The 26,656-nt window shown below is 41.3% G+C and overlaps 1 protein-coding gene across 1 annotated transcript in view; it reads right to left on the bottom strand.

Moving 5' to 3' along the window:
* LOC116982453 (AFG3-like protein 2) overlaps positions 1–25,859 on the bottom strand; it is a 33,354-nt gene extending 7,495 nt beyond the window's left edge. The window contains exons 1-13 of the mRNA XM_033035682.1: positions 25,458–25,859; positions 21,983–22,067; positions 20,222–20,284; positions 19,493–19,596; positions 17,512–17,661; positions 12,520–12,591; positions 10,451–10,575; positions 9,107–9,377; positions 7,886–8,023; positions 6,691–6,844; positions 3,451–3,558; positions 2,184–2,309; positions 768–878 (exon numbers count right to left, since the gene is read on the bottom strand). Coding sequence (XP_032891573.1) covers positions 768–878; positions 2,184–2,309; positions 3,451–3,558; positions 6,691–6,844; positions 7,886–8,023; positions 9,107–9,377; positions 10,451–10,575; positions 12,520–12,591; positions 17,512–17,661; positions 19,493–19,596; positions 20,222–20,284; positions 21,983–22,067; positions 25,458–25,535 — 1,585 coding nt within the window. The 5' untranslated portion in view covers positions 25,536–25,859. The remainder of the gene's footprint in view (positions 1–767; positions 879–2,183; positions 2,310–3,450; positions 3,559–6,690; positions 6,845–7,885; positions 8,024–9,106; positions 9,378–10,450; positions 10,576–12,519; positions 12,592–17,511; positions 17,662–19,492; positions 19,597–20,221; positions 20,285–21,982; positions 22,068–25,457) is intronic.
* Positions 25,860–26,656: the final 797 nt, after the last annotated feature.

Genomic DNA, 26,656 nt, shown 5'->3' with positions numbered 1-26,656 from the left:
ACATGCTGAAAATGAAGAATTCGTGTGATCCAGCTACAACATATAAACTGAAAGAAAAATATGGTGGCTAGAAAGGGAGACAAGTATAAATGCTCATACTAGATAAGTACCCATGTTCCTAATGAAGATTTAACGCAAGTTGGTGGTTAATGGACTGGGTGGGCGAAGGGCCGGTTTCTGTGTTGCATCTCTCTTTGACTGCTGTCTATGTTCAGTGAAATGGAGGATTACTCATTCCCGGTGAAAAACACAGGTATCTGACTTCCTTACAACATGCACATTTACCCTCAGTTACCCGACTACCCAAATGGAAAACCAATATCAGTGAACTGAACAAAATACCCAAGAGAGCTTTCTCAGTGTACATTAGACAGTATTGCATTTATGTGGCTAAATGAAGAACATACTAGAATCCAGCCTTTGCACGAGAAAAACAAAGAAATATAAAAATAATATAAACAGGAAAGGCAGGAAAAACTCAGGTCCGTGGTAAGAGAATCAGTTAACATTTTGCACTGGTGATTTTAGATCTATCTGGAGTACTACAAGCAGCTGACCAAACAGGGAATAAACAGTATTTTATTGTACAGTATTTCACAGTACAAAAGCCATTTCAAAACTCCTAACTAGTCTCCTTCTGCAATGCCTTATCAGTTATCACTATTATGAGAGACTAGTGATTTCTTATCCATGTAACAGCAAAGGAAAAAAAGCATCAGATGTAAACAAAGAAACCAAGTTTCATGCAGCACAGATTGTGACCATACCTCCAATCACGCGTTCTATTGCCTGCTCAAAGTGCTTCACGTGGATCGAATCATTTAAATACCGAGCAGCAATCAGAGCAGCTTCATTACACACGTTGGCAATATCAGCTCCTGAAGGAAAGTAAAAATATTGCATCAGGCTCACATATATGTCACCAACATATTTTACTGGGATTTTGGGATTTGCAGCAATTGGGATTAAAAATGTTTTTTTCTATTAGGTGTGATCTTAAAACTCACCAAGGCCAAGAAAATGATGAAAATAAAATCAAGAAAAGGTACAAAATAAAACTAATTCTGCACTGGCCCAGCCTTGCCAATGTGTGGTCTCTTCAGTTGAACTTAGAGATGACAGCAAATTGACAGTGATTATGTAGGTTCAAGTGACCAATTTAATTGTGTTTACATATTTCTGAAGATGGACCTAGCACATTGATGCAATCATAAAGAAAGCCATCAATGCCGCTACATCCTTAGAAGATTGAGGAGAATCTGTATGTCGACGAATACTCTATTGAACCTCAGCAGGTGTACGGTAGAGATCATATTGACTGGTTGCATTACAACCTAGATCGGCAACTCGAATGCCCAGAAATGAAGGAGATTACAAAACGTGTTGGACACTGCCAGGTCCATCACAAGCACTGACCTCTCCACCCTTGAAGGGATCCATAGGAGGCCTCATAACGGCAGCCTGCATTACAAAAGGAGCAACATCACTCTGCCCATGCTCACCTTTCACTCTTGCTTCCGGGAAGAAAGTTTAGGAGTCTGAAAACCGTGATGTCCAGGTTCAGGAACAGCTTCTTCCCAACATTCATTAGGCTATTGAACACTACAAACACCAACTAAACTTTGAACTACAAACTGTCTTGGTTGCACTAGGGACTTCAGGTTTTTGTTTTGTATTGCACTAGTATTGTGTTTTAATTTATTTAACTTTTTTTGTAGGTTTTATTCTGTTATCTATTGAGTACTATGTTTCCAGACCCGTTATCCTGCCACAAGTAAGAATTTCATTGTTCTGTTTCGGTACATATGACAATTAAACATTTGATTCTTGGATGGCTATCTAACTGGGAAGGCATGCATTTCATCCATCTGACAAGGATTTCAGCCTAAAGGTTCAGACTGCAATAAGAGTGTTTGAACCCACAAATCACAATAACTTTCTAAACAATTATATTAAATCAATGTCTGTCTTTATCCTATCTTCACCCATATACCTTTTATTTTTATTTTTTCTTTCATAATTGTTGGAAATAATTTAAAATGTGACACTCAACTTTTGTCTCATGAATATTTGGGGACTACGAACACAGATGCTTGGTAATATTCGAGGCATATTCGATACCGACTGTACGCCACACAGAAGCAGCAACTTAACGAAGTTTACATTCTTTATCTGAGTCTCACCAGTGAAACCTGGAGTCAGTGCAGCGAGTTTACGTGCCAATGAATCTTTGCTGATACTGGAATTCATTTTCAATGGACTCAGGTGCACCTTGAAAATGGATGCTCGCCCTTTAATATCAGGAGGACCTGCAAATAACAATAACAAAGTAAGATCAAATTTAAGTAAACTATAAAACTGGCATCTTTACAGTAAACTATTGGCTTTATGTCTAACATTTTCACATTTTATTTTGAATGAAACAAAATGGCCATTAGATATTATATATTTATTTTGAGCTTGAATAATACCTGCATTTTAGTTTGAAGCATTGAACGAGTGACACAAATTTAAATCAATCTATCGGTGCCATAAATACTATCTATTAAAACTCTAACCTCCCTCTCTTTACATTAAAGTAATTGTTCAACAATTGTGACAAATTCAACAATCACATTCTTGTGACAACGTTAAGGAAAAACTATAATCGTGTATCAGTGCCTGATACTTCAGACTATCATAATTGCTTTATGTCAACCCTCCCTGCTTCTCTTTCCACAGATGCTGCCTGATCTGCTATCCATCATCCTTGGCTTTTAATTCACATCACTCCAGCATTTATAATTTTTTGATTTTCAATAATATTTCTCTTTTACAAGATCAGCAGATCTCTTATAAAACCTAAATTCAAGTACCCAAGATCCTAATAAGGGGTAATACCGACATACCTATTTATACCAACTTTTCAACACTTACTGTTTCGACCTGGAATTTGGGAGCAAAATTAGCTGAAATAAATGCAGACACTACCCCTTAAATAAATACAGAAATTCTAGTCATTTAAACATCGAAGATTTTAAGCACTGTAGTGCAGTGCTAGAGTTGCTGCCTTATGGCGTCAGGCACCTGGATTCGACCCTGACTACGGGTGCTTGTCTATACTGAGTTTGTACGTTCTCCCCATGACCTGCGTGGGTTTCCTCCCACATTCCAAAAATGTACAGGTTTGTAGGTTAATTGGCTTGGTATAATCGTAGCATTTTCCCTGCTATGTGTAAGATAGTGTTAGTGTGCTGGGATCTCTGGTCAGCACAGACTCGTTGGGCCAAAGGGCCTGTTTCTGCGCTGTAACTCTGAACTAAACTAAACACTATTTTAAGAGTGTTTTTGTCACATTGTTTCTAATTTACCTCAACAGCTGTTTGGTAAGTAATTTGTTAGTTGTTTACATTATCACCTGCACATAACTCAAATTCAACCGGTTACATAATACATTAGATGTCAACGTACCAATATAAATTTGTCTATCAAATCTGCCAGGTCTCATCAACGCTGGGTCAAGAATATCAGGTCGATTAGTTCCTGCCAGTACAACAACATTGGTACTGGTATTAAATCCTAAAAAGAATAACAACATAGATGTTAAGAATTGCATAATCGGACAGTTACATACATTGACACGGTATTAATAATGATATAATTATAATATCCACCTTGCCAGCATCTTAGTAAATTTTCAAATTCTCAATGTTCAAAATGTTACTTCAAATTAACCATTTTATTCTAAGCCAACAATTTTCTACTGAAAAGTCTTGTAATTTTCCATAATGGAAATCTGAATCTCTCATTTATTATGAATCTTTCAGCAAACATGGTCTTTTAGTTGGAATTCCCTGCAACTGCAGAACTGCATCTTACATTCCAATGTGTTTTTCTCTCTCTCTCTCTCCATGAAATTTATTTCTCTTCCTCTGTTTACTCTCTAAGCAGATTATCTATGACTAACAAGCATTCATTTATTCTCTGAGATGCCTACAAATGTAATGATGTCCACCTGGGTGAAAAATATACCACTTACAGTCTCCCCCAGGGCAGGTTGTTTGAGTTTGAACATACAAACATACAACTCAAGAGTAGGAACAGACCAGTCGGCCCCACAAGCCTGTTTAATGGCAGATCAGTTGTAACTTCAACCCTGGTCACCTTTCAGCCCTTTGCTTATTAAGAATCTATCTACCAGTGAATTAACTACAGGTGCACAACCTTTTATCCGAAAGCCTTGGGACCAAACACTTTTCGTAATTCGGAATTTGTCGGTCTTCGGAATGGAAATTTTTTAGCGTAGATTTTAATGGCTGGCTCAGTGGTAGAGTGCTCGGCTCATATCCGCAAGGTCGCGAGTTTGCACCTTGATCCCGGCAATTCCTCGGTCGCGAGTTTGAGTCTTCAATGTAGTTTTTTCTTGCAGAATAAATGTCTGTATGAAATGCAGTGTGTTGAATGAATTCCTGAATTTGTAAATGTGACCGCAGCATTGAATCACCTCTCGCACTCATGTCACCCTAGCGGGGCTACATGCCCTTAGGCGGCCTAAGGCGACATTTTCACACTCTTATATCCGTGTGCAGCAGAGGCGACGTGTGTTTGGCGCCAAATGTGAGCTTTGGCGTGCCATGTTTAGCGCCAAAGGTGAGCTTTGGTGAGCTTTGGTGTGCAGACGACATCCTGGAAAAAATGTCCGGTTTCTTCCAGGTAGGCGATATACACTCCCGGGCAATATACCCTCCACTTCTCTTTTATGAAGGGGATTTAGTTCCCCTTTCTTCCAGGACCGACCGGAGGTTCCGCTGTCACCTCTGCGGGCCACCCTCGGTGAACGCTCACTCAACTTTGTCTTTGGATTCCTACTCTCCCGCGCAATGTATCCTCACCTTCTCTTTTATGAAGGGGATTTAGTTCCCCTTTCTTCGAGGACCGACCGGAGGTTCCGCTGTCACCTCTGCGGGCCGCCCTCGGTGAACGTCCTGTCTCCCTGTCCCTGGGATAGCAGGGGGCGATCAAACAGCACAATACCCCCCTCCAACTCCAGAGGAATCCGCTCCCCGATGGGCCGCTACGGCGACAAGTGGCAGTTCGCCCACAGCCCGAGCTGCGCGACCCCAAGAACAAGACGTACCTTGCACACCATCAGCATCTGCCCATACGGGGAGCGTGTTCCTCTGGAGTTGGAGCGGGGCTGGGCTGGAGTTGCTGATCTGGGATCTCCGTGCTTGCAATGGGCCTGGGGGTCGGTGTCCCGATGAGGGGGCTGTGGGCGAACTGCCACTTGTCGCCGTAGCGGCCCATCGGGGAACGGCTTCTGGTGGTCCTGATGTCTCCGGCCAGTTTGCAGTTTTCCTCTGGAGTTGGAGCGGGGCTGGGCTGGGCTGCTGTTGGCTGTGGGTCTCTGGGATCTCCGTGCTTGCAGTGGGCCTGGGGGTCGGTGTCCCGTTGGTCCTGACGTCTCCGGTGACTGGCACTGACCTGCTAGTATCGCCGACATGAAGACAGTGCAAAGCCCCCGCGGTGGTGCAATGGGCGGGGAGCTGGAGAGGGGAGGGAAGGGGTCACACACATGGCCGGGAAGCAGAGGGGTGTAGGTGGGGTGAAACTGAAGGCAGCGACAATCTGCTGCTGCTGCCTGCCCGCTGAGTTAAAAAGTTCCCACGCAAGACTCACGATGCACTGTGTATCGTGCTACCGTGGGAACTTTTTAACTCAGCGGGCAGGCAGCAGCATATTGTCAATTATTAACCCTCCCGCGCAATATACCCTCACCTTCTCTTTTATGAATGGGGATTTAGTTCCCCTTTCTTCGAGGACCGACCGGAGGTTCCGCTGTCACCTCTGCGGGCCGCCCTCGGTGAACGTTTTCAAGGACCTTTCTTCAAGGACCGAAAAAATGTCCGCTATTCGGAGGTTTTCGTTATTTGGATCATCGGATAAAAGGTTGTGCACCTGTATATTCAAAGAGTCTGCTCCCTTTTAGGAAGAGTGTTTCAAAGTCTCATAATCCTCTGGGAGAAACAAAATTACATAATTTAATTTAATTTTTTTAGACAGTCACCCCCAAGTTCTCCTCCTAAAGACAGCACCATTGATAATGCAGGATTCCCTCGTTATTGGAATGAAATGCCAGTCTTGTTTAAATCTTGAATGTAGGTCTCAAATTTCTCAGTCTGGGTTAAGCAGGCAACCATTGGACAGGGTTGCGCAGTTTGCAATTTCCAGTTATTTTGGGAATTATATTCCAAAGTGAAAACCATAAATTATTATTGTATCTTGTTTTACCTATGTATTTAACTTTGATCTTACAAAAATATAGTGGCCATGGTATATGAAATGTAAGGCATTATTGAGAGATACAAAGACAGACACCTTGCTGCACTGGAGATGGGAGATTATTTTTCAAGCTATTCAACTAGTTATTTGGCTAATAAACTAACCCTGGGAATGTAACCATACTATCCCTCTTCTAGTGCTACATTTAACTTTCAATGTTTGACATGTTGGTTGTTTTATTTATAGATGGTAATTGCAAGTAAATTGGACATTAAATATAAAGCACAAATACAACAAAATCTAGCTTCTAGACAATTTAATTATTTACATTTTAATTACTACATTGCTCCATTTTAATTATTAGGCACATTAAATGGCGTATGTACCATCTAATCATGAATTATGGGAACCTCTACTCTTGTCACATACCATCCATTTCAACCAGCAGCTGATTTAAGGTGTTCTCTTGTTCACTCTGTCCACCAAAGTTTCCCCTTCCTCGCTTCCTACCGACAGCATCAATCTCGTCAATGAAAAGAATACAGGGAGAATTCTTCCGTGCCATTGCAAACATGTCCCGTACCTGGAAAGGAATCACCGTGATAATAATTGGTAATGTCCCAATTATTGTTTTCTTACAAGTTACCTAATATAGAAATATTAATGTTGTATTGTCCTTGCAACAGAACTTCAGGTTCTTCAGGGATGCTGCCGGACCCGCTCAGTTACTCCAGAACTTTGTGTCTTTTTGTTTTTGTAAACCTGCATCTGCAGTTCCTTTTTTCTAGGAGTCAAAATCTACTCAGATGTGTAAAGTAACATCTTACAACTCTACAGATTTCCAGTCATCCAGTCCCTGATTGTGTGAGCAGGTACGTAAACAAACCTTTTGGCAAAGGAATAGTTTAAAGCCTGTAGTTGATCAGAACATTAACAAGATGATTACCCCACATCCTGACTGCACGAGGACGAGGTGTATTTAATGAGGATATGTTAAACAATGCTCTTGACGTTTGTTGTCCACGATTTAGGGCAAGCGTAAGAATGAGCAAGTTAGAGATCCCACATACAAATATTTCAAATTTCCAAAAATAATAAGGAGGATCTTACTTTCAAAATTCTGCAAGCTTCCTTCTTAGCTATATCCCGAGACTGCACATGAATAGGGTGCAGTACAGAATTTGCAATACAAATTTTGGAAATCTTTTTTTCATTTTAGACATCAAAACATAACACAATTTTTTTATTTTTCCTTAAAGAAAGTGAAATTAACACAAATCTTAAAACAGGAGTAACTTAATGAAAGACGGATAACAATAATAATTTATATTTCAAGAAAGTAAAATTATTAGACAAAAGGACACGAAGTGCTGGAGTAACTCGGCAGGTCAGGCAGCATCAGACTGATAATTCAGTCTGTAGAAGGGTCTCAACCCGAAACGTCACCTATCCATGTTCTCCATGGATGCTGCCTGGCCTGCTGAACCAGCATCTGCAGTTATTTGTTTCTACTGCTTCTGACATCATTAGATGAGGGTTAGAAGCCTAATGAAACAATCTTCATTACTAGTGTTGGCAGCGGATTAGTGGCAAAACAAATGGCATGCAAAATTACAACTCTTACCCTGGCAGGACCAACACCAACAAACATCTCTAGGAATTCAGAGCCATTCACAGTTATAAAAGGAACATTTGCTTCCCCAGCAGTTGCTTTTGCCAATAGCGTTTTCCCAGTTCCTGGTGGTCCAGACAGGATAGCACCCTGTAACAAATGAGTATTACCATAGGCTGTTAGGGAATCAGTGCAGTTTCAATTTCTAAGATCTCGAGAAATAAAATAAGTGAAGAGAGCATTTTTGATATGATTTTGCAAACATTGTAACATAAATTGGGCATGCACACAACCCATACACTGAGCTTGTACAAAATTAGAAATCCTATATCATACATTTGTACAATGTAACTGTTTTGGAAGGTAATTAAAATAATTTTAATGAATTAATATTCTATTTGTTAAGATCCATAAAAAAAATCAAAATGAGGGAGAGACAAAGTGAATCAATGGCATCAATACAGCAACTATCAGCCTAAGACATCATTGCATGTGAAGTGCTTGGGAGATACTTTAGAAGTATTAGCCTACTCTAGCTCTATTTTGGATGTACTCATACAGCTCTTTTTGTAAAATTCCACAAGATGCAGCCTGCTTACCTGCAACTTATAGTGAGGGATTGGAATAAAGGTTTGGAACATTGTACAGGTTTTCACACGTTCACAAGTTATAGGAGTGGAATTAGGCCATTCGGCCCATCGAATCTACTCCACCATTCAATCATGGCTGATCTCTGCCTCCTAATCCCATTTTCCTCCTTCTCCCATAACCCTTGACACCCATTCTAATCAAGAATTTGTCTAGCTCTGTCTTAAAAATATCCACTAATTTGGCCTCCACAGCCCTCTGTGGAAATGAGTTCCACAGATTAACTACCCTCTGACTAAATAAGTTCCTCCTCTCCTTTCTAGGAGAGCACTCTTTAATTCTGAGGCTGTGACCTCTGGTCCCTAGACTCTCCCACCAGTGGAAACATCCTTTCCACATCTATGCTATTCATCATTCTGTAAGTTTCAATGAGGTCCCCCCCTCAACCTTCTAAACTCCAGCGCGTAAAGGCCCAGTGCTGTCGACCACTGCAAGTACATTGTGGACATTGAGGGCACTAGAATCTCTACATAGTTCGTACATAAAGAGCTGTGATTGGAAAATTCTTGTAAGAAAGAATCTGAATCTGCCTCAAACAGACTTTCGGTTACCAACATAGTTTTGTATAAAATCTGGTGATCATACCTTTGGGATCTTGGCCCCTAAATCTTGGTACTGCTTAGGGTTCTTCAGAAAGTTGACAAATTCCATTATTTCCAATTTAGCTTCTTCGCATCCTGCAACATCTTTGAACTTGATATCAATCTCATCCTTCAGCATTTTTGCTGTTGTTTCACCAACACTAAAGAGTCCGCCACTTCGTCCCCCACGACCAGCTGCCATAGATCCTCGCCGCAGTGTATACAGTAAAAAACCAATCAGCAACAGCGTGGGTAATATACTTAACATGAATGAACTGAAAACAGAACAAAAATGTACATTCAACAAAAGACCAGACATAAAATGGCTGCTCTAACTTAAGCTAGATTTTCTGCCAATTAACTTTAATTTAAAAACATTTTGAAATGTAAGGCCGGCTAGTCAGCATTTTAAAAGAAAGTAGTCAAATCCACATTCCAGGTGCAACCTCTCTTCATCATAGAAAAATAAAAGACAAGCACGCAAATCAATACAATTTGAAGAAGAAATGAAGGGTGAAGGGGTGAAAAAGAAGGGCGAGTGCAAGTGCAGGAAAAATTTTCCCAATGTTGGGAGAGTCCAGAACCAGGGGTCACAGTTTAAAAATATGATGAAGGTCATTTAGGACTGAGATGAGGAAAAACTTCTTCACTCAGAATCTGTGGAATTTTCTGCCACCAAAGGCAGTGGAGGCCAATTCACTGGATGTTTTCAAGAGAGAGTTAAATTTAGCTCTTAGGGCTAAAGGAATCAAGTGGTGTGGGGAAAAAGCAGGAACGGGGTACTGATTTTCAATGATCAGTCATGATCATATTGAATGGCAGTGCTGGCCAGAAGGGCCAAATGGCCTACCCCTGCACCTATTTTTGTATGTTTCTATTATATTAAAGAAACAAAATACTTGAAAAAGTAGGAGACTTAGGGAAATGCACATAATGGAAGAGAAAACATAATTATTGTTCACTTGGAGCATAGAAGATCTGATATTAATGCCCATCCCTATTTACCCTTGAGAAGCAAGTGGAGACAACTGAACATCCCAGAAGATGGTTTAAGGTTAAATCACATTGCATTTTCAGGAATCAATTCTAGATCCAACTGGCAAAGAGCAAAGAAACTAGTAATTTATGTGCAAGTGGTGACCCGAATGCTGTAGTGCATTGCTTCACTAGCCACTCTTTGAATAGAATGATGCCAGCTAGCTCACTAATTCCTCTACGTCCATTTGATAGTGCCCATATTTTCTTTAGCAGAAATAGCAGAGTTATATGTCCTAACCATACATACACCGACAGCGACATGCATCTTAAAGGATCAGAAGCACAAACGTATATTTAATTTCCTGCTCACCCATCGCTTTCCGTGTTATACACCACAGCAGCACGATTTGCAGGTTCGATTCCTATTTCCTGTTGCACAGTTTCCAAATTGCGCTCGAATGTATCCACACTTCCAATGTTAAACCATACATAACTCTAATAACAGAGGACCGAACATTAGATTAGTAAACACTCCTGTAACATATATATGCACACATATAATACCCAATTTGAACATTTAACGGAATTTTACTTGAAAGAAATTACATCCAGCTATTTTGCTCCATTCTTTTCAAAATAATTTTAAATGGCTTTTGATTTAAAAAGCTTAACTTGGATTAGATTATTCCCTTTATTACGATAGAAAGAACATAATTTACAAATAGGTGCTTTGATTCTCTTTTCAGGACCATCACAGAATTTGTTACAGACATTAAGCCTGTCAAATCTGTAATGGCTCTTTGCAAAAGAAATATACCCAGTCCCCCTAATCTACCCTCTTCCTTTAACCCTGTATTTATTTTCCTTTCAGCTACTTACCCAGCTGCTAGTTAACTGTTATATTGCTTCCACTACCTCCTGTGGTATTCCATATCACAACCACTTTGCTGTGTGAATTTATTTCTCCTCGTGTCACTTTGCTTTTTTGCCGTGCAATCATTTTTCACGCAAAAGATTTTATTTGATAGGGGCACACAAACTCAATCCCTCAAAATTTGAATTATTTTCAACAATTGAAGACAAATGTGCATATAGGATTTGAAGAAACTGAGAAATAGTCACTTTACACACTGTTCTTTAACTTGAGATTTAAGTCAAATGCCATTGTTTCATTAAGTCATGTTTCATATGAAATGAGCTTGGGTGGCATCAAGGTGAATCCCAAAGGATATCCACTGCGAGCTCCCAGTGGACGACCGGGAACTCGCAGGTCACCGGTTGGTGACCTGTTTCCCGGAGCTCCCGCAACTACAGCTGCGTCCGCTGAACTGGAGGGCGGCATCTTCGGCTTGGATCGCCTCAGCGCAGAGGGAGAACAAGGAGGGAAGAGACACAGACTTTAAGACTTTTGCCTCCATCACAGTGAGGAGGTGCCTGGTGAACTCACTGTGGTGGATGTTAATTTGTGTTTATTATATGTTTTGTTATTTATTATTATTATGTATGACTGCAGGCAACGAAATTTCGTTCAGACCGAAAGGTCTGAATGACAATAAAGGAATCTAATCTAATCTAATCTTTTCTATTTTAGACATCACTTGTGCTGGATGACTTGCTTTCACTCGTTTTGTAGCTTAGCTAACAACCTTCTTGTTGCTGACTCTTCAGCTGATGGCGTATGTTAGTGGGAAGCTTGTGAGGTGATCTGCACCTTCTGCCACCAATGCAGGAGGTCCATGCAAGAACTCCAAGTTCTCAAAAATATCCCGAATATCCTTTTCTTCACTTACAGTGCTCTTATGCTTCGGTGGAGACCTTGCACGTCTTGATAGAAACTTGAGCACATCGGTCAATCCACTATCTGGGATCATGTAATAGCAGGAATGCTTGATGTAAACAAGCTTGAAAGAAATCCCCCATAAAGCAGTATTCGTCATCTTGACTGCCATAAACTAATCAATACACCATAAGGAACAATGGTCTGTAGGTCTCGACCCGAAAAGTCACCCATTCCTTCTCTTCAGAGATGCTGCCTGTATCGCTGAGTTACTCCAGCATTTTGTGTCTACCTTAGATCAGTATCTGCAGTTCTTTCCAAAACACCATAAGGAACAGTTTGAACAAATCACATACAGTAAACCTCTGTTAATCAATACAGTAGGGACTGGTGGTGTCAGACTGGTAGATGTTTTACACAATTAGATGTCCTATTAATACTTCAATGCTCCTTTACTTTGTTTTTTCTGAAGAGGTGTAATAAATCGCGCAATAAATTTTCCAGCAAACCCAGGAAGTTTAAAGGGAGCACAGGAAGTGGAGCTCTGCAGAATTTCAAGGACTCAGGGTCCTGGCACATTTAAGGGAGTGCAGACGAAAGGGAAAAATAACAATTTATAGTTATCAATAAGAAAAAAAGAGAAAAAAGATTAGACAACTTACAGCATCACTTTTGGTTCCTGGGTTGAAAATCACTCGAACAAACTGCTTGTTGACAACTTCTAGGCGATCAACCTCAAATGAGAAATAAACTGATTTAAAAGACTGGCAGTAAATTTAATTAAGATTTTACTCCCACTAGAAGAAAATGATCAAATTGAAATTAATATAGTTGAATAAGGGGTGGGAATTAATAAGCTTTGGCTTCTTCCTGCTCCTTTTCAGACACATATGATTTCATTTATTTATAGATATTGTTTATGACACTTTATAAATATTTTTGTTTTGTTTTTTGTATGCTGTTTCACACTTTCTTTTATTCTGTTCGAAATAAATAAAAAAAATGTTTTTAAATAAATAAATAATGCTTTAACATTCTGGAGAACTATAGTTCCAAACTACACAGACAGCATCGAAGATACTGGACATGGAATTAAAATGCAAACTTTTCCAAGTTCCTGCACGAACCAACAAAAAAGAAACGGTGGAAAACTGTGCTGAATGTACTTGATTGCCTGGAGTTGTTCTAAATGCATTGGTAAAATGCCTTAATTAACAGATTCTAAATGTCTGCATATGACAGATATTAAACTTACTGGCCTATAGTTTCTTGGTTTCTGTCCCTTTTAAAAACAAGTAACATTCACTATTTTCCAGACGAATGGAACCTTCTCCGAGTCTAAGGAATTCTAGAAATTTAAAACCAGTGCATCAACCACCTACAATATAAATCACAAAGCACAAATTTCAGCATATGTATTTGGGCTGTTATTGGCTGGTTTGTCTATTGGCCTGGCAAGTGATTATTTAACACCACTCTCCTTAATATACTAATGAAAGTATGATAAACATACAGCTGTATTTACAGGTTCCAACCAACAAGGTTACCACACCATTTACAATTTTTACATTCTAGTTTACAGTCTGTTTTACAGCAGTAGTAAAATAGTTCAGTACAAGAGGAACCACACTTGTGAACAATTGGTATATGCGCTTGGCCGAGGAACTAATGGTGTGAAGATACCTTCCACAGGGTTATGACTGGATGCCTGTAGATCAGTATCCTGCCTAAATGGGATTATCAAGCTTTTGTTTTCATGTGACCTGTTGATATCCATCACTGGATCACTTGGCTCCCATAGAAAGTTTAAATATGCACTACCAATGTTTTACAATATCACGAATTGCTGATATTAATATACTAGAGTGCTTTGACTTCAGTTTTTATTAAAAGAGGCAATTAAAAGTTTCCTAATCAGAGTCAAACAGAACAAATTCACGAGAAAAAAAAACACGAACAGGTATGAGGATTACCAGATTTCAAAAGACAAATTGCTTGTTATATTTCCAACTACTTTGAGCAGAGACACTGACTGACTTGTTTTGTTCTCAGTGTTCGGTTTTAAGGTATGAGTGCAGCTTGAATGTTATGTATGATGGTACAGGTTATTGAGGACCGAGATGCAAGCATTCTACCTAGTCCACAATGGATTCATGCCTGGACCTCTTGTTTAGAGATATACAGCCATCAACCCAACTCATATTCAGCAGGAGGCTAATTATGCAAATATTCAGCAGGTCAATGGAGCCTTTAATGAGACTCAAAACGCCAGTGAGAGATAGATTCCTCATTCCATCGACCATGAGAGGGATTAATGAGATATAATGGGAGATTAATAGGAAAGTTAATAAATTTCCTCATGTAAATGAAAGGAAGGAAATTAGATCACCAGTTATATTAATTGCAGATTTCAGTTAATGTTCATTATTGTGTAAGCAGATATCTTTTATTCACTAATATTCAATTAGAGAATAATACATAAATACAGGTGCACAACCTTTTATCCGAAAGCCTTGGGACCAGACACTTCTCGGATTTCGGAATTTTTCGGATTTCCGAATGGAAGATTTTTAGCGTAGATTAGGTAGGTAGAGCGGGCGGCTTGAAAAGTCTGCAGCGGCTGCCTCCTCCCCGGAGACCGGGGAATCATTGTAAATCATCGCTTAAATGTTAGTCAGTTAGTTTGGAGGGATTTTATGTGGGTGGGGGGGGGGGGGGGGGTGAAGGGGGAAACTTTAATTCTTAGTCCCCTACCTGGTCGGAGAGGCAGGGAGCGGGCAATGCCTTACCGGGTCGCCGTGCAGTAAGCTCCGGAGCGCTGTGGCCACCGACTCCCAACATCGCGGAGCTGGGGGCTGCGGGCGTCCGGCCGTGGGCGGCGCCGGTTGGAGCTCCGACCCCGGCAAATCTACCCCTGGCTGCGCGACGCTCCAAATCCAGCGCCGCCCGCCCGCAGCCCCAGCTCCGCGATGTTGGGAGTCGGCGGCGTCGCAGCGCTGGGATACCAGCGGGGAGCGGGCAATGCCTTACCGGGTCGCCGTGCGGTAAGCTCCGGAGCGCTGTGGCCGCCGACACACAACATCGCGGAGCTGGGGCTGCGGGCGTCCGGCCGCGGCGCGCGGGCCGCGCTGGATTTGGAGCGCCGCGCAGCCAGGGGTAGAGTTGCCGGGGTCGGAGCTACAACCGGCGCCGCCCGCGGCCGGACGCCCGCAGCCCCAGCTCCGCGATGTTGGGAGTCGGTGGCCACAGCGCTCCGGAGCTTACTGCACGGCGACCCGGTAAGGCATTGCCCGCTCCCCGCCTCTCCGACCAGGTAGGGGTCTAAGAATTAAAGTTTCCCCCTTCACATAAAAGCCCTCCAAACTAACTGACTAACATTTAAGCAATGATTTACAGATGTTTAAGTTTCTCCCCGGTCTCCGGGGAGGAGGCAGCCGCTACAGTAGTACAGACCTGGGTTGACCGTGGGTCGTTTCGGGTCAAGTTTGGCGCCAAATGCGAGCTTTGGTGTGCAGACGACATCCTGGAAAAAATGTCTGGTTTTCGGAGCTTTTCGGTTTCCGGAACTCCGGATAAAAGGTTGTGCACCTGTACTAACTATTCTTCAATTCACAGCATCAGAGACCCAGGTTGAATCCTGATCTCTGGTGCTGTCTGTGTGAAGTTTGCACATTCTCCCTGTGAACGCACAACTTTCCTCCCACATCCCAAAGACACGCGGGTTTGTAAATTATTTGGCCTTTCTAAAAGTGACCCAATGTGGATGAGAAAGTGGCCTGAACTAAGGATTTCAAGAATTTTCATTTTTATTTGCATTTCATGCAAATTTTCTTTGATATTTTTATGATCCAGATCATTGATTATTAATCAATGTGAACAATCAGGGAGATGCTGCACAGACATTCTTTTGTTCTGTGGACCATGAAGATACATAAAGAATATGATATCTGTTCAGCGTCACTCAAAATATTAACATTCATATTACTTAGAGTGCATCTATTTGGAACGTATAGTTGAGTTCATGCCCATGCTCTTTGGTGATCAAGTTTTTACGCTAATGCTAGGATTTGTTTGAATGCATCACTTCATATCTTAAGTGGAAGCTGATTATATGAATGCAAGCCAAGGAGATAAGGAAACAACAGGACAAACATGGTGTCAACCCACCATGGTATCTCCATGAAAAATAAAAAAGGCCTTTGAGTCTATTTAAAATGCATGGAGAAAGGGAATGTTTGGGAAGATTGAATGCTTTCTCAGAGGCAACACGGGCACAACTGACCTAACAGTCTCCTTCTGTGCTGTAAAATTTGGTCAAAATGGAAAGTATTTGTGGGCCCTGGCACACCTACCTGTCAGTGACTGCAGTGAATTGGCTCTGCTGGCTCCATATCAGCTGCTTACAGATCTGTTCCACCTGCTGCAGTGACGTTTGTACCCAACCTGTACCATAGGGACAGCACTATCAGTGGCAGGCATGATTACCAGCACACTCAAATCTTTTGCTTCTACCTCTGCCCAGACTAACATATAAATTAACAGGATGACCAGTCAATATGCTGCCCGCATTGGTGTGGCGCTATTAACTTCATAATTGCTTGAAATGAATGACTAAACATGTCTAGTGCAGGTAATGTCCATATCATTGGATTTTCTAAAATACTTGGAAGTAGGGCTATGCCTTGGCAAATCTCCTAACATCAATGGTATCCGCTCCCAGTTAATAGTTCATTTCACTTGCACTTTATGTGCAATGTGACGAATAAAACTGTATTGTCGTATTGTATTGAACTGTGCACATCACTGAGCCCGACCACTATTTGCTGCCAACCATATTGTAGTTCTGAGAAGATTGTCTCAAGGTGCTAAAGAGACAAACTCCTCTGACATAAAAGTAAAATGTGCCAAAAATCATCAGCAAGTCAGGCAGTATCCACAGAGAAACAAACAGTTAATATATCAGGTCATTAATCCTTCATCCGAATGTGAAGATAAGAAAGCCAGCTTACACAGCAATAAATCCTGCCATGCAGAAGAAGGTTCAGGTACTGCACAGATCCATTACTTTGTCAGAGACACTATCACTGTCTTGCTACATCCTATCACTGATTTCAGTCAGACAAAACTTTGGCCCAAAGGATTTTCTACTTTTTTGCAGATTTTTGCAACAATTAAGCCTGCATAAAATTGTGCAAATTTTAATCTGCATATACAAAGCCATATTCTTTCATTGTACCAGGAGATGATTTCTAGAAATTGAAATAGTAAAAATTTTATGACCTAGAAAAGTCCTATGAAATCATATAAAAGTCACAATTGCAGGAGAGAGAAAAAAAAAGATTAATTCCAGTACCTGTCAGTTCAAATGGGTACAAAATAGCAATCCCTGTTGCACCCTTGCCAAAATATACTTCCCAATCAGGATCAAAAGCAGGGACTGTGTGTGGTGAGACCACACAGCTTACATGAGGGGGTAGAAAGGAGGAGGCAAGTGCACCTGGAGCCTCCTTATTCAAATGGGCAAACACCATGGTTCATGATGTGCAGATCATATGTAAACAGGTGGGGGGACGAGAGGGGGAATGCAAGTTGTACATGTGCCCTGATATCATGTACTTCTTGCAGTGCAGAAGGCTTATTTAAAAATTACTTACCACACCTCGGGCCAGATAGTAGCTCACAAAATCTTTCCAAGTTATCTCCCTGCCTGGGTCTCGGTAGTAGAAATACATGAATCCAGAGAAAAGTCCAGCTATTCCCACAGCCAAATAGCGGAATTCCTTGTCATCCCATGGTAGATCTCCCTACAATGAATGCAAAAATTAAAAATGTGACTCATGTCATCCATTCATGGAAATCAATGACAATCAAATCATTACAAGATTAGCTAAGTTTTCCAGTATGGAGACTTTTCAATTAATAAACAGTGAAGTCATAGTTAAATATCAAATTACAGTAAGGGTTGAATGCATGAATCACTGTTGCAAAACAGCATTTGTTCTTATCAAGTCACCTCATGTGTATTAATAGTGTGACCTAATTAATCAGGCTTGATTTAAAAAATAGAGACACAATGTGTTGGAGTAACTCAGCAGGTCAGGCAGCATCTCTGCAGAACATAGATAGGTGATGTTGCAGTTCAGGACCCTTCTGCAGACCAACTGTGGTGGGAGTGTGGAAGAAAGCTGGAAGATTGGAGGGGCAGGAGGAAGCCTGGTGAATTATAGTGGATATGAGGTGGGGGGGGAACGATGACTATGATAGGCAGATGGTTAGAAAAAGCTCAGTGATGAAAAGACACAAGGTATGAGATAAGGATAGAAGAGGTGAGAATCGTCAGGGCAAAGACAGGAATATCAGTGGAAGGGGAGGGCGGGAGAAGAAATGAAAATGAGTCTAGGTAAAGAACTGGGAAGGGAGGGGAGGAGGGAGCAGTGTTTTTAGGTCAGTTACCTAAAATGGAGAATTCAATATCCATACCGTTAGGTAATAATCTACCCAAGCAGAATATGAAGCATGTGGCCTCACTCTGGTAATAGAGGAGCCCCAGAACTGAAAGGTCATTTTGGGAATGAGAAGAGCTAAAATGGCTAGCAATCTGGAGAACTAGTAGGACTTGGTGGACCGAATACAAGTGTTCAGTAGTATGGTTGCCAAGTCTATGCTTGGTCTCACCAATGTGAAAGAGGCCACAGTAGAAACACTGGATGCAGTAGACGAGTTTGCAGGATGTATACGTTTCACCCGGAAGGATTGCTGGGATCCGTGGATGGATGTGAGGGAGGATGTACAAGGACAGGTCTTAAATCTCCTGTGGTTACAGAGGAAAGTACTTTGGGGGGGGGGGGGGGGGGGGGGGGTGCGTAAATCAAGGAGTTATGGAGGAAATTATCTCTACGTAACCCTGGAAGGAGTGGAGATGGGAAGATATGACAGGTGGCGGGAACATTTTGAAGGTGGTGGAAATGTTGGAGAATTATGTGTTGGATGCAGAGGCTGGTGGGTGAAAGGCGAGGACCAGGGGATCTGTTCCTTCTGGGGGAGAGGGAGCAAGAGCAGAACAAATACAGCGAAGACACGGGTGAGGGATCCATCTATGACAGCCGGGGATACCACGTTTACTAAAGAAAGAAGTCATCTTGGATGTCGAAGAATGGAAAGCCTCCTCTAGGGAGCATATGCGGCAGAGGCAGAAAAATTGATAGTAGAGGATAGAGTTTTTGTGTAGTCCAAATAACTGGAAGTTGGCGGATTTGATGTAGACGTTAGTTGATCATCTCCCTGTAATTGAGACCGAGAGATCAAGAAAGGGGAGAGAGGTGTTTGACATAGTCCATGAATTTGTGGGCAGGGTGGAAGTTAGTGGTAAAGTTAATGAAATCAATGAGTTCTGCATGGGTGCAGGAGGCAGCTCTGATGCAGTCATTGATGTAGTGGAGAAAGAGTTAGGGAATGGTGGCAGTGTACTTTGAAACTAGGACAGATCGACATCTGCCAAAATGGCAGGCATAACTGGGGCCCTTGCGAGTGCCCATGGCTACATCTTTAACTTGAACAAAATAAGAAAAGTCAAAAGACAAGTGGTTGAGGGTGAAGACAAGTTAAATTAACCATGGCATTGCCTACACAACAAACCTTCTGTATCCGGTTCCACCAGGTGGATTGCTCTTTTTTCCCGCTTTTCTTACTACTGCCTCCTGATCCACCTCCAGTACTTCCTCCAGACTCCTTTGCCTTTGCTATAGGTGAAGATATCACATTATAAAATAACATTTGATCTTGAACAATAGTGGATTTATTAGCACTAAACATCCATTACAATCCAGGTAAAAAAGTGACCTAATGGGAAGATCTAATAGTAGGATAAACTAATAGCAAGAAATATTGTACAGGTATGATTATATAAATTACATTTTCATTAGTAATCTGGAGGGCTTTTATTCACAATACCTATAGCATAATTTGGAATAAAAAACTGGATTCAACAAAAATTAGCATGACTCCTCGGGATTGTTAAAAATTATTTATTAATATCCCATAAGAAAGGAAACCTGCCATGTTCTACATCAAGTAGATGACCTTTAACGGCTCTTGGAAGCCACTCATATATGTTATTGGGGAAACTAGGAACGGGCATCCATAGCAGCCTTGCCAATAACACTCAGAACCCGAGAATTAATAATGAAATGGCTGAAAAGGCTGAGTGATTAAAATTGAAACCATTTCAAATATCAGTAGCAAAAGAATACTGGAATTGGAAATGGTACTGCAGGCAGAAAATACAGGCAGATACTACAGGCAGAAATTGTACTACAGGCAGATGATACATCCCATTAGAGAATCACAACATAAACAGTCATTTACCTTTAATGTCGGCAGCTTTTGGTTCTGAGGAAGGTTTATCTTTTGGGAAATACTTCTCAAAACCTAAGAAATAAATGAATACATTGAAACTCACTCTTCTCATTGGCCATGATTATCCCATTTAATGAATTACTGGTTAGCCAAATGGGACTAAAGCAAGCAACATGATAGAACCCTCCAGGTTCAAGGGGATTCATAGGTAGGGTGGAGAACAACAGGATTATTTATCGGGGCACAAATCCTGAACAAGAATGTTGAAAACCTATTGCACTTTATACCAACATTTTCAAAAAATAAACAAAAACAAAGAAAATGAATATGCCGGTACTTTTTGGATGTCTGATGTTGAGACAATTGAATGACAGAGCCACTCAATGAAGCTAACTGAGGATGATTAAAGTATCAATGCAGAGAATGTTGGATGGGAAGATGACACTGATATTGGTTCTTTTTTATCTTTCAGCGTATTTTGGATGATTTTGCCGAGAAGGTGTTTGTGGAATCTTTCAAGTGCCAAGACGAGGCTGTGGAGGATGTGGAGGATTCAGAATCAATTAGGTGGTGGATGCTGCCCAGTTGACCATGGGTTTTGGGCCAGGACTGAGGTCTTCATCTTTAAACATCCTTTCTCCTTATCAACCAAAGGCACACTGAAGGCAATAGTGATTTTCATCATCAATGTCAGCCTCCACTGAAAGACAGCTTACATTTTCCAGGGTCTCCATGGACAGTTTTGGATCGAGGGAAGGCTAATAGAGGGCAGCACGATGGTGCAGCCATAGAATTGCTGCCTTACAGCGCTTGCAGCTCGGGTTCGATCCCGACTACGGGTGCTGTCTGTATGGAGTTTGTACGGTCTCCCCGTGACATGCATGGGTTTTCTCTGAGATCATCAGTTTCCTCCCACACTCCAAAGACGTACAGGTGTGTAGGTACATTGGCTTGTAAATATTTTTTTAAATTGTCCCTAGTGTGTGTAAGATAGTTAATATGCAGGGATCGCTGGTCGGCACGGACCTGGTGTGCCAAAGGGCCTGTTTCCGCGCTGAATCTCTAAACTAAACATTTTGTCTTGTGGATTTTGAATGCAAGGAATAACCACATATATGCTTGGGAAAACAAGTCAACAACGGCTTGGACCTTGGCCTCTAAATGTATTCAATCGCAATTATAGTGTTTTAGTATCTAATATTAGCATGGTTAGCAATTGCAGTTGATCAGAGGGTCTTCCAAGGAGGCGTTTTGGGGAAAGGTAGTAGTGACCAGCCAGGACACTTTTTTGCAGTACTTGATTTTATAGCAAGCATTCCATATACCAAATACTGGAAAGGTTATGTTGAGGCTATGCACTCAATTGCAAACCAAAAATAGTAATTAAAAAACACCATGTACTCCTACCTTGAAATATCAATGTAAAATGCTGGAAGTACTCTGCAAGTTTGCCAGCATCAGAATCACAGCTAATATTTAAGCTAATCATATTTCACCAGATGTTGTGACGCAATGTATTTATTCCAAAAGTTAATTGTTTCTCTACCCATGGATGCTACCTAATGTGCCAACTCGCTCCAGCACTTTGTTTTTAATACATTTAAAATAACTGATCTGGATACATTTTAAATATAAAGAGATGTATTTATCATGTATGATCAGTCTGAAGAAGGGTCTCGACTCGAAATGTCACCCATTCCTCCTCTCCAGAGATGCTGCCTAATCCGCTGAGTTACTCCAGCATTTTGTGTCTATCTTAGATGACATTACCTTTTGGCTCTTTTGAACAGAATAATCTAAAATTCAACATATTTTCTTGACACGAAGAACCTCTTCCAATGCAGGGTCTGATAAACTAGATTAAGAAAAGAAAAATCAGAATTAAATTCTCAACATAGATTTCTAATTGAAGAATCAACGACCAAGAAGTGTAGCCCCGAGTCTAATTTGGGCTAGATTTCAAACCATTTGAAAGTTGTATGCTGTATTTCCTACAAATGGTAAAATTTCCAACACATCTTTCTATATATATATTTAATTAGCTAGCATATTGAGACAAAAATAAAAAGATCTTTGTTGCTAGTATTTGTTTGCAATATATAAGAATTTAGTTAAAACAAGAACATTTTTAATAAAATCATTTTAAATTAAATTAGCTCCAAACATCAATTCAATGATACCAGCAGATTGTGTGAAAAATAACTTGAACTATGTTTTCCCTAATTAATAATACTTAAAATGTATCTATTCTTCCAAAGCAACAGATATTTGAAATTGAAATCTTGTAATTTTCATGGAAGCTTCTATCTGTCCAAATGCTCTTATGAACTTATGTTGTCCATGAGACCCATTTCTTGCACCTTCAATCATGTCCTCATGAAACTGCTGACCATCTACTTTCCCTTTCTAACCTTTGTATTAGCTGATGTAATTAATTTATTAATTAATCATTTCAGCATGACCAAGACTAGACCACTGTTTTGCCCAGAACTTATGCTCGGATCTCCCTGCTGGATCGTCAAATCTGTCTGCTGGATCTTCTGGCTGCTAACCATTTCCCCCTTCCCATTCCTACATTGACCATTCCGTCCTGGGCTTTCTCCATTACCAGAGTGAGGCCATTCGCAAACTGGAGAAACAGCACCTCATATTCACCTCTCTTTCAGCCTTCTCCCCCCACCCCCAACACAACAAGTCTGAAGAAGGGTTAAGACCTGAAACGTCCTTTATCCATGTTCTCCAGAATGCTGCTTCCTCCAGCACTGAGTTACACCAGCACAATGTGTCTTTATTTGTAAAAGTCTTCCATGTGTTCCTATTAATAGGTTCTACTCAGGCACTGTTTGCCTAAGCTTCAAATGCCCAATCACCCACACCCTGAAAACATTCATTCCTTCAAGCAAGCAACCATTGTTGTATAAAGTCTTTGCCCAAGGATTCAAAATATATTTTCCACAACTCCATAGTTGAAACCAATTATACAGGCTTTCAACCCTGCCACAGAATGGAAACAGATCCTATCAATGCCAAAATGATTATGTTGTGCTGCAGTAGTCATGGTGAACAATTTCTCATAATCTATCACAATCTGTATACAGCCACTGTTGTGCTTGTTCCTAACAGTTCTCCTCTTTTACTCAGTTGATCCAAGTTCTTGCATGCTGTTGGATTTCTATTCACATTGTCGTTACATGCAATAACGAATTAATGAATCCTCTGCAGGTATCTATTCTATTACACCTGAACTAATAAGATATCTCCAAATAAACTATTCCTAAGATAATGGTAACAGCATCCGAAAACATGCAAGATCTCAAACATATACTGCCGACTCCCAACGTTACTTAATCTTAATCTTAATGAAATTCTTAAGCCACTGCAAATAACAATTTCATTGTTCCATTGTCGGTCTATATTACAATTTAACACTCCTGACGTACTGCTTTTAAAAGCTTCAACCTCTGATTCATCTTACTTATTATTCACTGTTCAATACTTGAGAAATAATTGTTTCCAATTATTGGAAATAATTGATGGCACGGTGGCAAAGCTACTGCCTTACAGCGCCAGAGGCCCGGGTTCAATCTTGACTACGATTGCTTGTCTGTACGTTCGCCCCGTGACCTGCGTGGGGTTTCTCCGAGATCTTTGGTATCCTCGCACACTCCAAGGAAATACAGGTTTGTAGGTTAATTGGCTTGGTATGAATGTAAAATTGTCCCTAATGTGTGTACAGTAGTATTAATGTGCGGGGATGGCTGGTCGGTGCGGACTCGGTTGGCCAAAGGGCCCGTTTCCGCTCTGTATCTCTACACTAAACAAAACATTACATTTTGTTAAGACTAATGCAATCACAGTCAGCCCTTACTGATTCGATTTTTGTCATCCTAACCGACCATGAATTAAGCTTCAAATCCCATTCCATTCTACCACCAAAATTAACTCATGATCATAAAAATGATCACAAGCACCCTCTTTCCCTTTCCACCTATATCCCTCCCTCTGGCTTTACGTTTCACACCTCTTTTCTCTATGATCTGGACACCTTTTTGTCTACTTTAATACAGAAAAGTGCAAGGTGTTGCATTTTGGGAAGACTAACCATGGCAGGACCTACAGAGTGAACAGCAGGGCTCTGGGGAGTATTGTAGCATGGAGGGATCGGGGAGTGCAGGTACATAGTTCCTTGAAAGTGCTTTTGGCACATTGGCCTTCATCAGTCAGAGTATTGAGTATAGAAGTTGGAAGGTCATGTTACAGTTGCATAAGACATTGGTGAAGCCACATTTAGAGTATTGTGTTCAGTATTGGTCACCCTGTTACAGGAAATTTGTTTTTAAGCTAGAAAGGGTGCAGAGAAGATTTACGAATATGTAACCAGGTCTCGAGTGCCTGAGCTACAGGGAGAGGTTGAGTAGGCTAGGACTTTATTCTTTGTAGTGTAGGAGGATGAGGGTGCTCTTAAAGAGGTGTATAAGATCATGATATTCTATCACTCCTCTAGCGGGTTTTGCATTTTACACTGTCCAGAACTTGACTTTATTCAAAACTGCTCCCACAACCTCCCCTATATAGTTTTCAATGCTTTTAATACCCCCTTGACCAAATTCTTGGTGACCCAACATTAATAAGTGTTATGAGATAAAGCTTCAGTAAAGAGCATGGCAGCGCTATAACGGTGGAATGAAGATGCTTTCTCAAAGACAGGTCATGGGTTGAGAGAATGAGGGTCTGTGCAGTTGAGCATCCACGGTGCAGCTGGTCAACCCACCTCCTGAGTTCGCCGAAAAACATCTCCATCTGGTCGATTACGGTATTGAATATTGTCACAAAATGCTGGAGTAACTTAGTGGGACAGACAGCATCTTTGAAGAGAAGGAATGGGTGACGTTTTCTCAGACTGAGAGTGGGGGGCGAGGGAGACGCAGAGAGACGGAAGGGGAAGGTGTGAAAACGACAGATCAAAGCAGATGAAAGGCACCTCCAGCTGGACGTGGATGTTCTCACAAGGTCATACGTGTTAGGAGCAGAATTAGACCATTCTGCCCATCATGTTTACTCCGTCATTCACTCATGGCTGATCTATCTCTCCCTCCTAACCCCATTCTCCTGCCTTCTCCACATAAACCCTGTCACACGTACTAACCCAGTATCTATCTCTCTCTGCCGTGGAAATATCCATTGACTTGGCGTCCACAGCCTTCGCACGTTAACTAATGAAGGCAAGTTAAGGATTGCTTCTCACCCGCCAGCAGGCCCGTTGTCCCGGCCACAGTCGGCGCCAGGGAGCGCGGGTGTGGAGGAGCCGCAGGATGAGCGCCATGACCCAGGCCCCAGGCCCCAGGCGGAGGTCAGGCCTCCAGTCCACCTCACTCCGGAATCCACAGCGGCTTTACAATGACATTCACTTATACACAGGGGGGAAAATCACCTCCTGATTAGCTCTTCTTTCTGCAAATAAAAACAATGCTTTAAACAGTCCGAAAAACAAGCCATCGAATTAACTTTCCGGCCCTTCAATTAATCAGCTCCGACCAGAAACCCGTCCCAGCGGCAGTAAGTTCCGGGACGAGCTCCAGTAATAGCGAGGATAAAACCAATGAACTGCGCTGCCGGAAATGTGCAATAAAACCCAGTGCTGAAACGCTTCTGCTCCGATGCTTTCCACAACAGTCCCTCCGATATATCTTCCCCCCTTTCCTTGATCATAGTTTTCCTCCCATCTCATCTGTATATCACGTAGCTCTGTTCTCCACCCCCTATACTTCTAACCCAAGCAAGGATAGATTTCCCTGATCTCCACGTTCCACCTTTTTAATCGTCCTTTGCAATTTCCACAATTGGATCCAGCTTCCCTACCTCCACAGCCTTTGTATTTCAAAAGGGATTATTTCTATTGTGACTTTCGGAGCCACTCTTTCTTCTCTGACAATTATTTTACTGTTTATGCAACTGCAGAAAATGCAACACTTATTATTTTACCTCATCCCTTCCCACCGTCCAGTCAGCAACAATTCATATACCAGAGTCGCTTCCTCAAAAAGGCAGTCAGCAAAACCAGAGACCCACACCAGCCTAACCACACACGCATTTCACCCCTGCCATCAGGAAGGTACAGGAGCCTGAAAACTCTAACCTCCAGGCTCAGAAACAGCTTCTTTCCTGCAGCCATTCAGCTATTAAATACTGCACTATTATTGTTTCGCTTTTGTGTGTACATATGTGTGTATGTATATATATATATATATATTTATTTGTGAGTATATACTCTGTGGCCATGAGTTCCACAGATTAACTACCCTCTGACTAAAGAAGTTCCTCCTCACCTCCTTTCTAAAAGAGCGCCCTTTAATTCGGAGGCTATGACCTCTGGTCCTAGACTCTCCCACCAGTGGAAACATCCTTTCCACATCCACTCTATCTGTGCCTTTCATTATTCTGTAC

This window comes from Amblyraja radiata, chromosome 17, assembly GCF_010909765.2.
Source record: "Amblyraja radiata isolate CabotCenter1 chromosome 17, sAmbRad1.1.pri, whole genome shotgun sequence".
NCBI classification, from domain to species: Eukaryota; Metazoa; Chordata; class Chondrichthyes; order Rajiformes; family Rajidae; genus Amblyraja; species Amblyraja radiata.
This window is presented reverse-complemented; position numbering and strand designations above follow the sequence as displayed.